The sequence below is a fragment of the Cebus imitator genome, unplaced genomic scaffold (assembly GCF_001604975.1).
Source record: "Cebus imitator isolate Cc_AM_T3 unplaced genomic scaffold, Cebus_imitator-1.0 Scaffold280, whole genome shotgun sequence".
NCBI classification, from domain to species: Eukaryota; Metazoa; Chordata; class Mammalia; order Primates; family Cebidae; genus Cebus; species Cebus imitator.
Genome location: NW_016107595.1, coordinates 2,883,146 through 2,897,489, shown reverse-complemented (window position 1 = coordinate 2,897,489; position 14,344 = coordinate 2,883,146). Strand labels below are relative to the sequence as shown.

The 14,344-nt window shown below is 58.1% G+C and overlaps 2 protein-coding genes across 6 annotated transcripts in view; one reads left to right on the top strand and one right to left on the bottom strand.

Moving 5' to 3' along the window:
* Window positions 1-5,668, top strand: part of HOMER3 (homer scaffold protein 3) — a 12,825-nt gene extending 7,157 nt beyond the window's left edge. For all 5 annotated transcript variants that reach the window (XM_037728787.1, XM_037728788.1, XM_017501338.2 and 2 more), the window contains 6 exons: window positions 897-1,004; window positions 2,503-2,624; window positions 3,520-3,676; window positions 4,029-4,145; window positions 4,243-4,329; window positions 5,248-5,668. In XM_037728787.1, the coding sequence (XP_037584715.1) occupies window positions 897-1,004; window positions 2,503-2,624; window positions 3,520-3,676; window positions 4,029-4,145; window positions 4,243-4,329; window positions 5,248-5,439 (783 nt within the window). In that variant the 3' untranslated portion in view covers window positions 5,440-5,668. The remainder of the gene's footprint in view (window positions 1-896; window positions 1,005-2,502; window positions 2,625-3,519; window positions 3,677-4,028; window positions 4,146-4,242; window positions 4,330-5,247) is intronic.
* A 550-nt stretch (window positions 5,669-6,218) lies between these two features.
* The window catches only part of DDX49 (DEAD-box helicase 49), a 10,423-nt gene continuing 2,297 nt past the window's right edge, over window positions 6,219-14,344 (bottom strand). The window contains exons 3-13 of the mRNA XM_017501335.2: window positions 13,171-13,256; window positions 12,957-13,078; window positions 12,415-12,602; window positions 12,187-12,327; window positions 10,742-10,817; window positions 10,360-10,436; window positions 10,086-10,183; window positions 8,060-8,134; window positions 7,000-7,088; window positions 6,818-6,889; window positions 6,219-6,727 (exon numbers count right to left, since the gene is read on the bottom strand). Coding sequence (XP_017356824.1) covers window positions 6,533-6,727; window positions 6,818-6,889; window positions 7,000-7,088; window positions 8,060-8,134; window positions 10,086-10,183; window positions 10,360-10,436; window positions 10,742-10,817; window positions 12,187-12,327; window positions 12,415-12,602; window positions 12,957-13,078; window positions 13,171-13,256 — 1,219 coding nt within the window. The 3' untranslated portion in view covers window positions 6,219-6,532. The remainder of the gene's footprint in view (window positions 6,728-6,817; window positions 6,890-6,999; window positions 7,089-8,059; window positions 8,135-10,085; window positions 10,184-10,359; window positions 10,437-10,741; window positions 10,818-12,186; window positions 12,328-12,414; window positions 12,603-12,956; window positions 13,079-13,170; window positions 13,257-14,344) is intronic.

Here is a 14,344-nt window from a genome sequence, read left to right as displayed (position 1 = left end):
CTTGACCTCGTGATCCACCCGCCTCGGCCTCCCAAAGTGCTGGGATTACAGGCTTGAGCCACCGCACCCGGCCATGGCTCACACTTGTAATCTCAGCACTTTGAGAGGCTGAGGTGGGTGGATCACGAGGTCAAGAGTTCGAGACCAGCCTGGCCAACATGGTGAAACCCCACTTCTACAAAAAATACACAAAATTAGCCAGGCATGATGGCACACACCTGGAGTCCCAGCTACTTGGTGGAGGGGTAAGATGGAAGGGTCACCTGAGCCAGGGAGGTCAAGGCTGCAGTGAGCCGAGGTCATGCCACTGCATTCCAGCCTGGGTGACTAATTGAGACTCTTTCCTAAAAGGAAAAAGAGGAGGCCGGGCGCGGTGGCTCACGCCTGTAATCCCAGCACTTTGGGAGGCCGAGATGGGTGGATCATGAGGTCAAGAGATCGAGACCATCCTGGTCAACATGGTGAAACCCTGTCTCTATTAAAAATACAAAAAAATTAGCTGGGTGTGGTGCGCACCTATAGTCCTAGCTACTCAGGAGGCTGAGGCAGAAGAATTGCTTGAACCCAGGAGGCGGAGGTTGTGGTAAGCGGAGATCGCGCCATTGCACTCCAGCCTGGGTAACAAGAGCGAAACTCCGTCTAAAAAATGAAAAAGAGGAAAAGGGAATTCCTTTCCCTTTCTCAATGTGGCCCAATGTATTAAAATACCGCCTCCATGATCTGATGCCACCTGCCCACCCACCATGGTACATCATTTTCAGACCTTCTCTCCTTCCAAGGTGTGTGATGAGGGAATGGGTACAGTTCCAAAGTGACGGGGCTGTCGCTGGGTGGCGGTTACCTGGTTTGTGGGGATGGGCTGGGGATTGACTGTCTGTTCCTCCCCACTCCCCTAGTTTGCCGAGAAGTTCCAGGAAGTGAAGGAAGCAGCCAGGCTGGCCAGGGAGAAATCTCAGGATGGCGGGGAGCTCACCAGTCCAGCCCTGGGGCTCGCCTCCCACCAGGTCAGCACTCCCTGCCCCCCTATGCTGCCTGTGAGTCAACCAGGCGCTCAACTGATATTGGGGGACCTTGATATTAGGAGACCGGGCACTGTGCTAGTCCTCAAGACCCAATGCTCCCAGATGACCTAAAGTTAGACCCATGGCAGGGACCACGGAGGAGGGGTGTGGAGCATGTCATGGAGGGTCTGAGCCTTGCCTGGGGTCGGCAGGGGGTACCCAGTAGGTCCCAGTAGCAAAACCAGCTCAGATGGCAGAATGGAAGACTAGAAATCGAAATGGCTAAGTGTGGCCGGGCGCAGTGGCTCATGCCTGTAATCCCAGCAATTTGGGAGGCCAAGGTGGGAGGATCGCTTGAGCCCAGGAGTTTGAGACCAGCCTGGCCAACATGGTGAAACCCCGACTTTACTAACAAATACAAAAATTAGCCAGGTGCGGCGGCATGCACCTGTAGTCCCAGCTACTCGGGAGGCTGAGGCAGAAGAATTGCTTGAACCCAGGAGGTGGAGGTTGCTGTCAGCCCAGATCATACCAGTATACTCCAGCCTGGCGACAGAGTATGGCAGAGAAAGAAAGAAATGGCTAAGTGTGAGGCAGAGCAATGAACTGTCCCTGTGTGTTTTCCCACATTAATTTATTCAGCATCATTTATTGAGCACCTGCTGTGTACCAGGCTCAGGGCTGTGCACCGGGGTTGCAGAGATTTGGAAAAACAGGCTGGGTGCGGTGGCTCAAGCCTGTAATCCCAGCACTTTGGGAGGCCGAGGCGGGTGGATCACGAGGTCAAGAGATCGAGACCATCCTGGTCAACATGGTGAAACCCCGTCTCTACTAAAAATACAAAAAATTAGCTGGGCATGGTGACACGTGCCTGTAGTCCCAGCTACTCAGGAGGCTGAGGCAGGAGAATTGCCTGAACCCAGGAGACGGAGGTTGCGGTGAGCCGAGATCGCGCCATTGCACTCCAGCCTGGGTAACAAGAGCGAGACTCCATCTCAAAAAAAAAAAAAAAAGAAAGAAAAAAGAAAAACAGGCTGGACTCTACCCTCAGAGCCAGTGGTCTAGGCATTGGGGTGGCTCATGAAACACGAATTCAGCCTGGACAGGGCTTCCTGCTGAAATCCTAAACAGGCCACAGGGAACGGAACAGGGAAGGGAACATGGAGCTGTCCGATTGTCCCTCTCCCCTACCCTGCAGGTTCCAGGTATCTTGGTTTAGACCAACCTGCATCGGACTTGCTCCTAGGGGTAGTGAAACCCCAGGAAGGCAAGGTTGAGGGCATGGGCCTGGAACTCTCAGCCTGGGGGCCATAGGGAGCCATGGAGGGTGGGTGAGATGGGGAGGGACACGCTTGGATCCGGTGCGGTGCCGTGAAGGACCTGCTTAGGGTGCATAAGTCAGTTGGACCCCCTGATGTGACAACCCCGTCACATCAGCCTTGACTCCAGCCACTGACAGAAGCTACTGCTCATTGTGACCTGCTCTTTTCCCCGTGCACAGGTGCCCCCGAGCCCCCTCGTCAGTGCCAATGGCCCGGGTGAGGAGAAACTGTTCCGCAGCCAGAGCGCAGACGCCCCCGGCCCCACGGAGCGCGAGCGGCTCAAGAAGATGCTGTCCGAGGGGTGAGGGGCGGGGCTTGGGGCGGGGCAGGGGCCGGGGTGGGGGTGGGGGACGAGGAGGCGGTTCTCGAAAGCCAAGGGAGTGCCAGGGACTGCGGGATCTAACTGTGGACCCAAGGCCTGGGGAAGGGGAGGAGCTGATCCCGATGCTGCTCCATCCAGAGCCGACCCCGCCCAGCAGCTTTGGCATGTGGGTCTGTATTGACCCGGCCCCTGTCTCCTGGCTGATAACCTCGTCCCATCCATGCCTCTCGGGCTTAGGATAAACCTGGGGCGCCTCCCCACGCCGACCACGCCCCCCTAGGCTGACTCTCCCCAACCTCCCAACACTCTGCCATCCCAGTGTCACTGGGCGGTCTCCATGTGCCCACTTCTTTGACCAGGTCCCTGACAAGACCCTGCCTCTCCGGGACCGCCCCATTCCCAAGCTCAGCGCTATTTTGGCTGTGCTCCTAGCCCAGCCCAGTGTCGCCACGTCCCCAGCACAGCGTGGCCCTGACTCCGTCCCCTAGCCCTGTACCACCCCATCCTTGGCCCTGCCCCCTAGCCCAGCGTTGTTCTTGACCCCACCCCCAGCCAACACCACCCAGCCCAATCTCGCGCCTGGCCACGCACCAGCCAACACCACCCACCTCTGGCCCCGCCCCTTAGCGGAGCATCGCCGCTGACTCCACCCACAGGTCAATGCCACCCCACCCTGGCCCGGCGCCCTAGTTCAACCTCACACCCTCTCCAAGCTTCGCCTGACCCAAGCCCAGAGCCATCCCAACCCCTGGCCCTGACCCCAACCCCAGAGCCATCCTAACCCCTGGCCCCGATCGCAACCCCAGCATTGCCCGCTGACTCTGCCCCCCCTCCAGCCCCATGTCACCCCCTGCCGACCCTTGCGTCCCCGCAGCTCCGTGGGCGAGGTACAGTGGGAGGCCGAGTTCTTCGCGCTGCAGGACAGCAACAACAAGCTGGCGGGCGCCCTGCGAGAGGCCAACGCGGCTGCAGCCCAGTGGAGGCAGCAGCTGGAGGCTCAGCGTGCAGAGGCTGAGCGGCTGCGGCAGCGGGTGAGGGCATCCCCCTCTCAAAGAGAGCCCCCCACCTGGCCCGGGCAACTGTGGAGCCCATGCCTCTGCCGGTCCCATCTGCCCTGGGTTCATGGACTGGCTGGGTGACCTCAGCAGGTCCCTGCCCCAGCCCCAGTTCCTTGCTCTGTAAAATGGGTGTGAGACAATGCCAACTTCAGAGGGTGATCAGACCCTAAAGTCCAAGCTACGTGGGTGGGGGACGTGCCACCAACCAAGGGAGTTGGGTGCTCGGTCCTGGGTGTGGCCAGACAGGAGGCAGATTCCCTAGAGGTTGGGGGAGCACGGGAGAGTGCAGGCAGGGGCAGCAGGGGTTGCTATTCCTGTCCCACAGGTGGCTGAGCTGGAGGCCCAGGCAGCTTCAGAGGTGACCCCGGCCAGCGAGAAGGAGGGGCCGGGCCAGGGCCAGTCGCTGGAGCAGCTGGAAGCTCTGGTGCAAACCAAGGACCAGGTGAGCGCCAAGTATGGTTCCCAGGCCTCACCGTCCCTCACCTCTAGAGGGAAAGCCAGCACCCCCAGAACAGACCCTGGGAACTCTTTTTCTCTAGGAGATCCAGACCCTGAAGAGTCAGACTGGGGGGCCCCGAGAGGCCCCAGAGGCTGCCGAGCGCGAGGAGACTCAGCAGAAGGTGCAGGTGTGTGTGGGCACCAGGAGGTGGGGTGAAGGTGGGTGACAGTCACCTCAACAGACAATCGGGATGATCTACCTAAGACGATAAAGTATTGGGAGTCCCAGGCCCGCATCAGGCCTGATGGCTGGCAGGTGCTGTGTGAACAGTGGGTTCAGCAAGCAATGCTCGATCCCGGCTGCATTCCCATGCCAGACCCTGTCATTTCCTCCTGTTCTCAGCCTGAAATTAGAGCCTGCACTGGAACCCAGGTGTGGCTTGGCTTTTTTTTTTCTTCTTCGAGGTGGAGTCTCACTCTGTTGCGCAGGCTAGAGTGCAGTGGCGCAATCTTGGCTCACTGTAACCTCCGCCTCCCAGGTTCAAGTGATTCTCCTGCCTCAGTCTCCTCGGTAGCTGGGATTATAGGTGTGTGCTACCGTGCCTGGCTAATTTTTCGTATTTTTAGTAGAGATGGGGTTTTACCATGTTGTCCAGGCTGGTCTCGAACTCCCGACCTCAGGGGAGCCACCTGTCTCTGCCTCCCAAAGTGCTGAGATTATAAGCATGAGTCACTGTGCCCAGTCCAGCGGGCACTTCTTGTAAGCCCAACAAGTTGAGATGTCACAGGACCTACTTCCCTTACACCTGTATTCCTAGCTACTTGAGAGGCTGGGTGGGAGGATTGCTTGAGCCTGGGAGTTGGAGGCTACAGTGAGCTAGGATTGTGCCACTGCACTCCAGCTTGGGCAACAGAGCAAAACCCTGTCTCTTAAAAATGAGGGCAGAAGCCAGACCCCTGGGGGTTTGCATTTTATTCCCAGTGTGATCAGAGCCCTAGGAGGGCTTTGGGTAGAAGAGGGACATGAAGGCGGTCAGACTCTGGACACCTTGGACAGGGATGATGACTTGTTGGGGCCCTCAACCCTGCCCACCCTTTCCTGGCAGGACCTGGAGACCCGCAACGCGGAGCTGGAGCACCAGCTGCGGGTGATGGAGCGCAGCCTGGAGGAGGCGCGGGCGGAGCGGGAGCGGGCACGGGCCGAGGTGGGCCGGGCGGCGCAGCTGCTGGACGTCAGGCTGTTCGAGCTGAGTGAGCTGCGCGAGGGCCTGGCCCGCCTGGCTGAGGCTGCGCCCTGAGCCGGGGCTGGTTTTCTATGAACGATTCCGGCCTGGGATGTGGGCCAGGCCGCAGGCGGCGTAGGTGGGCCCATTTGTCCTGGCAAGGGACCGGGGGTCCCAACTCGGTCCCGGGTGGGCCGGGGTGGGGTGGGCCCCGGCTGGCTCTGGCTGTTGACAGCATGGGGGCTGTTTTTGAGCTTCTCATTGTGTAGAATTTCTAGATCCCCAGATTACATTTCTGAGCGTGGCTGCGTGTGTGTGGTATGTGGGTACCTGGGCACCTAACGTGTCGCCGGTCCCTTTCCCTGCCTCCTCTTGGGTGCCCCTGCATCTACATGGGAGTTATAAGCTGCCTGCAGATGAGGGGTGAGGCTTGGAGTCCGGGGTGGGGTGTCCAGGCCACACAGCCAGGAACCTGGCTCTGGTACCTCTGCCTGTCCCCTTGGGCTTAGCTCATGTGGTCTGGCCAAGTTTGGACGTTCGTGACCCCTTCACTCTGGCCACAAGATGTGTCCAGGTGGCTGGCCAGGAAGCTCCTAGAACATAGCTGTGCTCATTCAGCACAGGAGTGACCTCGCTGAAACCTCATAGACGCCTCTGGAGAGCGGGGCAGCTGCTATGCCCATTTTCCAGATGAGGAAGCTGGAAGCCCAGAGAAGGGGCTTCCAGATGCAGACGTGGCCGTTCGAGCAGGTGGTTTGCCTGCAAAGCTTTGGACCTGCCTGTTGGAAACAGACGTGGTGTTCTGGGCAGCCTCACCCCACCTCTCCTGTTCCCCTGCTCTGCTAAAGTCAGACTGAGGAAGTCAAAAGACCCATTTATTGAGCACCTCCTGTATGCGGCACCCTTGGGGGGTGACTTTGGGTCGGGGTCACAACTTCCTGGGTTGTGTTCTTTCCTCCTCTGCAGCCTGAATCTTGGCCACGGCTCAGGGAAGGGGCCAGCCGGGGGTTTTGGGGCAGAGGAGCAGGGTCCGCACAACACGGGTGCCCACGGGTTCCGCTGTAGGACACTGAGCAGGCCCCGGGAAGGGCCACCGCCCCCAGCGAAGGTTCCTCCGACCCTCAGCTCAATGGAAGAGTCGAGCACTGGGCAGATGGCCGTGTGGGACTCAGGCCGGGCGCTGGGAGGGAACCGGGCCTGAGTGGGCCGCAGGCAGGGCCCTCGGTGGCCGCCCCTCGTGGCCTGCCCTGCCAGCCTTCTTCTGTCGTCGCTGCAGCGTCTCCTCCACCTTCTCCTTGAAGCGCCGGTTCTTCTGCTTGATCTTGGCCAGCTCGGCCTTGCGCTTGGCCTCCAGGTCAGGGTCCTAGCACCGGGAGGACCGGGGGCGGCTGAGCCATCGCCCCCACCCAGGGAACCCGACCACCCACCCCCCACCGGCGGGCTCAGCCCTCACCTTCCCTTCCAGGATCAGCTGCTTCCGTTTGTTGATCTCCTTCTTTTCATCAAAGTGGGCCGCCTCCAGTTTCTGGTGGAGGGAAGGGGGGTACGGAGACGCCAGTCATGGGGGCCCCAACTAGAAGGGAGCACCCCCAGCCCCGGAGAGCAGCTTGGCCTCTGCCGGCCTCTGACACTCACAATCTCACACTCTCTCCGCACCACGTTGACCTGTGTGAGGATCTGTAGCACCTCGGCCTCCTCCACGGAGAATTCCTCTAGCTTCTTCTCTGTGGGGACAGCAAGGCCAGGGGTTGGGGTGGGGAGGAGACGTGACACAGAGGGAGTTCAGCCGGGTAGTGAGCTCCCCATGCTATGGGGTATGCAAGGCCATCTGGAGTCGTATCAGATAAGGGCTAGGTGGGCAAGATCAGGGATTTCTGAGCTAAGGAAGGTATGGACCACTTTTTCAGAGTCTCACTGTCACCCAAGCCCGAGCACAGTGACACTATCTCGGCTAACTGCAACCTCCACCTCCCGGGTCCAAGCAATTCTCGTGCCTCAGCCTCACTTTTTTTTTTTCCAGATCTTTTTCTTTTTTTGGGATAGAGTCTCACTATCACCCAGGCTGGAGTAAATTCCAGATGTTTCTTTTTTTTTGGGACAGAGTCTCACTGTCACCCAGGCAGGAGTAAATTCTCCTGCCTCAACCTCCCAAGTAACTGGGATGTCAGGCGTGCACCACCACACCTAGTTAATTTTTCTATTTTTAGTACAGATGAGATTTCACCATGTTGCTCAGGCTGGTCTCGAACTCCTGGGCTCAAGTGATCCGCCGGCCTCAGCCGCTCAAAGTGCTGGGATTGAGTCACTGTGCCCAGCCAAGTCCAGATGTTTCTACATTTTAGGACAGTCAGTGCCGTGATCAGAGATAACTTAGGAAGTGTCTCTGTCCTGGTTGTACATGAAACCGCTCCTGGGGGTTTTTAGCAGGCCCGGGCCCTGCCACTGCGGCCTCTGACGTCTCAGGGACCTTCCACACACCTCAGTGTGAGAAACCCAAGTCCCCTCCTGACGTGGCATTCAGCTGCTGGCAGCCACTGTGGGGAGTGTGTTCCAATAAATGGGAAAAACTGCTTTTAGGGGTGCCTAGGGAGGGAAGTCCAGCCTACAACTGCTCACATCCTACGGGTCTCACCGAGAGGCACCCACCCCTGCCCACCCCCTCTGCCCACCCCCCTCCTCCCCTGCCCCCACTCACCGATCTGCTCCTCAATGGCATGCACCAGGTGGATGTCGTACTGTGTCACCAGCGTAATGGCCTGACCCTGCCGCCCTGTGGGGATGCACCAGTTATCTGCCACGTCCCAGGGGTCAGGACATGGGGCTACGAAACTCGGGTCCTCCTAGAGATGCTGAAGAAAGCTTGGGCGTGGGGGGATCAGTCCAGAATGTCTGGGCTCGACTCCAAGCAGGGCCTCTGTGTGGAGGATGGGTCACTGAGGACAGGCAGTTCTGCTGGTCTCGCCTTAGACAAGAGTTACTGCCCGATTTCCCTTTTTGGCTTGGCTGCCAGGGAACCCAGTCTAAGTAATGGCAGCCATTAGTCCTAGTGACCCTCAGCCCCAGATCTCTGCTTGCTGTTTCTGTGATGGTGACTAGGGCCAAAACCACACTGAGGGTGGACAAAGTGGGTGAGCCTCACGGCAGCCCCACATGGATGTCACCATTCTCATTATTCACCATGGGAGGTCTGGGGAGCGGAAGTGACCTGCCCAGCACCGCAGGGTCAGGATAGAAGGTCCAGGCCCAGGCTGACCCCAGCAAACGCATTTTTCCTGGCTCCAGAAGTGAGAACATCTCACGGAGACCCTGCCCCTCCCTGATGCTGGGGCCATGTGTGCACCCTCCCAGGGGGCAGTCACACGCTGCTCAGTTCATCACCCGGCTGGGGTGAAGGCAGCATCCCCCTCGCCTTTTCTTTTTTTTTTTGAGATGGAGTCTCACAGTTGCCCAGGTTGGAATACAATGGTGCAATGTCAGCTCACTGCAACCTCTGCCTCCTGGGTTAAAGCGATTCTTCTGCCTCTGTCTCCCGAGTAGCTAGGATTACAGGCACATGTCACTCCACCTGGCTAATTTTTGTATTTTTCTTTTTGTTTTCGAGACGGAGTTTCACTCGTTACCCAGGCTGGAGTGCAATGGCGCGATCTCGGCTCACCGCAACCTCCGCCTCCTGGGTTCAAGCAATTCTCCCCCCTCAGCCTCCTGAGTAGCTGGGACTACAGACATGCGCCACCATGCCCAGCTAATTTTTGTATTTTTAGTAGAGACATGGTTTCACCATGTTGACCAGGATGGTCTCGATCTCTTGACCTCATGATCCACCCACCTCGACCTCCCAAAGTGCTGGGATTATAGGTGTGAGCCACCGCACCCGGCCTAATTTTTGTATTTTTAGGTTTCACCAGGTTCATCACCCTGGTATCGAATTCCCGACCTCAGGTGGTCCACCCACCTTGGCCTCCCAAAGTGCTGGCATTTTTTATTTTTTTTTTGATAGAGTCTTGCTCTGTTGCTAGGCTGGAGTGCAGTGGCATGATCTTGCCTCACTGCCACCTCCACCTCCCAAGTTCAAGTGATTCTTCTGCCTCAGCCTCCTGAGGGAGGGACCACAAGCGTGCACCACCACGCCCAGCTAATATTTGTATTTTTAATTGAGAGGAGGTTTTACCATGTTGGCCAGGATGGTCTCAATTTCTTGACCTAGTGATCTGCCCGCCTTGGCCTCCCAAAGTGCTGGGATTACAGGCGTGAGTCACTGAGCCGGGCCTATTTTTATTTTTTTTTGAGATGGAGTTCTGCTGTTTTTGCCCAGGCTGGAGTGCAATGGTGCAATCTTGGCTCACTGCAACCTCCCAGGTTCAAGTAATTCTCCTGCCTCAGCCTCCTGAGTAGCTGGGATTCACCTGTGCTTTAGAAAGGTTGAATCCTGGCCGGGCGTGGTGGCTCACACCTGTAATCCAAGCACTTTGGAGGCCAAGGTGGGCGGATCACCTGAGGTCGGGAGTTCAAGACCAGCCTGACCAACACGGTGAAACCCCGCCTTAAAAATAAAAATAAAAAAAATAAAAATAAAAAAAAGAAAGGTCGACTCTTCCAACTTGCAAACATGGCCCGGAGTAGCGCTCATCTGTGGGCTGTACCCCACCCATGTCCCACCACCTGGCTTTGCTGGGCAAGCTGGAGGGACGGGCCCAAGGCCTGGGCTCCCCTCTGCCACTCACCTGCACGGGCAGTGCGGCCAACTCGGTGGATGTAGATCTTGGGGAGCCCGGGGGTGTTGTGGTTGATGACCACCTGCACTGTAGGGATGTCCAGGCCCCTGGAGGCAGAGGTGGCTGGTCAGCTTTGGGGAAACCAAGGCTAGCTAGGACTCACCCAGGCCCACTCAGTAGGGAGGCTGGGGCTGCCCGACGCATGCCCGAGGCCAGCCTTCTCATCTGTTGGGCTGTGTAGTAAAGAGGGAGTGCCCTGGGCAGGGGACGGGGGGCTGCTCACCGGGAGGCCACATCTGTTGCGATCAGGATCCGGTAGATACTGGATTTGAACTTGGCTAGGGCGGCAAAGCGTTCTTTCTGCACGGGGTTGGGGAGCAAATTGGGAATGGGTGAAGGCAGAGTTTTCTGTGTGAGGCCTGGGGACAGGGCGGAAGCCGGGGTAGTCCCCCAGATCCACTGAGGAAGGTGGCCACGGGAAGCTAGACCAGGACAAATGAATGACAGCTGAAAGAGATGCTGATCAGGGAGGGCCTCGTGAGCTGGGATGTTCTGGGAGCAGGAGAGAGCAGGCGGCAGGAAGAAGGCGCCTGCAGAAGGAAGGATTGGAGCAGATGCCTGAGGTCGGGAGGTGTCCTGGGGTGAGGCTGGCGGGGTCGCCTCACCTGCTTCATCATGGAGTGCAGAGCCACGGTGGGGAAGCTGAATTTGCGCAGCATCATGCACAGAATCTGGCAGGTCCTGGTGAGAAGGATGTGCCCGTCAGCCCCTCCGGCCCTCAGGTCCTGGAAAGGCATTCCGCCCCGGACCCGCCCGAGACACTGAGCACAGCGGCCCCATATAGCTTAGAAAGGACAGGCAGCAGCCAGGCACGGTGGCTCACACCTGTAATCCCAGCACTTTGGGAGGCTGAGGCAGGCAGATCACTTGAGGTCAGGAGTTCAAGACCAGCCTGCCCAACATGGCAAAACCCCATCTCTACTAAAAATACAAAAATTAGCTGGGTGTGGTGGTGCGCGCCTGTAGTCCCAGCTACTTGGGAGGCTGAGGCAGGAGAATCATTTGAACCTGGGAGGCGGAGGTTGCAGTGAACTGTGATTGTGCCATTGCGCTCCAGCCTAGACAACAGCGTGAGACTCTCTCTCAAAAAAAAGAAAAAAAAAAAAGGAAAGAAAGAGGCAGCAGGATGGCAGGTGGCAGAGGCCTTGCCTGTCCAATGTCCTCTCTACTGATCACTCCCTGGAGCTGGAACTGACAAGAGTTGGCCCTGGGACTTCAGGGCTGGAAAGCTGGAAACTGACTTGCTAGGGGTGGTCACTGTTAACGAGAGGGCTGAGAGGGAGTCAACAGAGGAGAGAGGGGGCACGGGGAGGAGGGATGAGGACCATCATGTAAGCTGCTGGATCCTGCTGTGCCTGACAGCCACCCTACAGCCAAGCTTTTGTCTCTTTTTTATTGAGATAGAGTCTCACTCTGTCACCCAGGCTGGACTGCAGTGGCGTGATCTCGGCTCACTGCAACTTTGCCTCCCAGGTTCAGGAGATTCTCCTGCCTCAGGCCCCTGAGTAGCTGGGATTACAGATGTGCACCACCATGCCCCGCTAATTTGTTTTTGATACAGAAGGAGTTTCACCATGTTGGCCAGGCTGGTCTTGAACTCCTGACCTCAGGTCAACCCCCCTTCTATCCTGGCTCTTGCAGGAAGAGCCTTCAGCTTCTCAATGACCTTCCCAAACAGCTCAATGGAGATGTGAACTGCCCTCCTTAGGGGTCTCTGGGCAGACACACACCAGGCCTGTTAGTTGACACAACTTCCTCTGAGATGGGACCAGAGGCCCAGGAAAGCTCAGTGACACATCCATCCAGAACACAGCAAATGGATGCAGGGATTTCCTGGCCCTTCCATCAAGGGCTGGCTGAGGAACCCCAAAGCCCAGCTACACCTTCGGATGGAGTGACCTTGGCTCCTTGAGGGAAGCCCCATAACCTCCAGGCTGAGCAGAGACTGGGGAGTGCTGAGACTGGTTGTGTGTCCCAGGCCCAAAACATAGGGCCACCTCCTCCTCTGAAGGGCAGTGGGAGGGGAGAGGCAGCCCCACCCCCTGCTCACTTGCATGTGTTGGTGAAAATGATGACGGACCAGTCCTCGTGTTCATCCTGGAAGCGCTGGATCAGGTGGACCAGGTAGGCGTCCTTGACCTTCTCGGGCACCAATAGGTAGTGCTGGTCCAGCTGCTCCACGGTGCTCACCCTGGGGACGGACAGGTGGACTGCCGCACCTCAGTGTCCCCACCTCTCGGATGGGGCTGCCCCCCCCCCGTCTGGGCTGTGGACTCACGGGGCCTGTGCCTCCCAGAAGAATGGCTGGTTGGTGGCCAGGCCCTGTAGCTCCCGGAGTGTGTCAGTCAGCGTGGCGCTGAACAGCAGTGTCTGCCTGCGGGCCGGCACGGCCGCCAGGATGGTCTCCAGGTCCACGGTGAAGTCAGTGCAGCCCTGTTCCAGCAGCCGGTCTGCCTCGTCCATCACCTGCCGTGCCAAGGGGGCGGGGGTGAGGGTACCGTCCATGGCCCCAGGTCTTGGCCACCCCTGAAATAGGCCTCTTTGAGAGGCGTGGACATGCGCCCTGGAGCACCCTCCTTCCAAGGGAGGTCTGCCCCTCACCCAAATCCCAGCAAGGCCCCGCCCCTAAATAACATTGCTAGGACTGGGGCCCCTCTTATTGGTCCTTGAGTGGTCCTTGTCACCGTTCCTAGCATTTTACGGGACAGTCTAAGGGACATACATTTTCAAACGGATGAGATGGTGCCCCCAGGCTATGACACTGGGCCTGGAGGCTCGAGCCCAGCTCCTGAGGTCTGCCCGTGGGGTCGGGGGACTCACCAGGAAGCGGATCTTCTTTATACTAAAAGTGTTGGAGCTGCGCAGGTGATCTGCCAGGCGCCCCGGCGTGGCGATGACCACGTGCGGTTTCCGGGAGAGCTCCAGCGCCTGGGCCACCATGTCTGGGGGGCAGAGTGAGAGGCGGGGCTGGGTGGGCGGTCCAAAGCTGCCAGGGTCCCATGCTGGGGCCTCCCTCGCCTGCCAGCTCCCATACCCAGGCCGCCGACGATGATGCAGTCTTTCAGCCCCAGAGGCTTCCCCAGGACCCGGAACTGCTCTGCGATCTGGTAGGCCAGCTCCCTGTGGGTGTGAAGGGGCCAGGCTGGGTCAGGTAGTGGTTCTGGGCCTGCCTCCCATTCCCCTCTCCATTCCCAGGATCTCTCTCTGAGGCCCCAGGTTCCTGACTTGCCCAGTCCTATTCACAAAGATACTGAGCGTTGGAGGCCATTGTCGCCCCCTGCCCCCTCGTCAGGCTCAGCCTGGAACATCCCTCCTTCACTAGCCCAATCCAAACTGGACTCAGCATCTCCTCCTACCCCAAACCTGTGCCTTCCTCCAAGTTCGCCATTCAGCAATGGCCTCACCACCAGCCAGAGAGTCTCAAGCATCAGGCTCTTCTCCTCCTCTCTGTCCCCCAGTCAACTCTGTCCTGGCCTCTCCCTGGCCCGTGACCTTTCCTGTTCACACACCCTCAGAATCAACCCTCCGCCTGGCATTCAAGGCCCTTCTCAACCTGGCTCCAATAGCCTTTCTGCTGCCTGCCTCTCTCACGCGTCTCCTACGTGCACTAGCAGGTCCCTCTGGCCAGAACACCTTTCCCTAAACTTGTTCCTTTGCAGGGCCCCTTTCATTTTTTTTTCCTTGAGATGAATTCAGTCTTGCTGTGTCACCCAGGCTGGAGTGCAATGGTGCGATCTCAGCTTGCTGCAAACTCCACCTCCCAGATTCAAGCGATTCTCTGCCTCAGCCTCTAGAGTAGCAGGATTAAAGGCGTGTGCTACCACACCCAGCTAATTTTTGTATTTTTAGTAGAGACGGGGTTTCACTATGTTGGTCAGGCTGGTCTCGAGCTCCTGACCTCGTGATCCACCTGCCTTGGCCTCCCGATGTGCTGGGATTACAGGTGTGAGCCACCACACCTGGCCTGGCCCTTTTCATCTTTAAGACATTCTTTGGGCCGGGCGCGGTGGCTCAAGCCTGTAATCCCAGCACTTTGGGAGGCCGAGGCGGGTGGATCACGAGGTCAAGAGATCGAGACCATCCTGGTCAACATGGTGAAACCCCGTTTCTATTAAAAATACAAAAAATCAGCTGGGCATGGTGGCGCGTGTCTGTAATCCAAGCTACTCAGGAGGCTGAGGCAGGAGAATTGCCTGAACTCAGGAGGC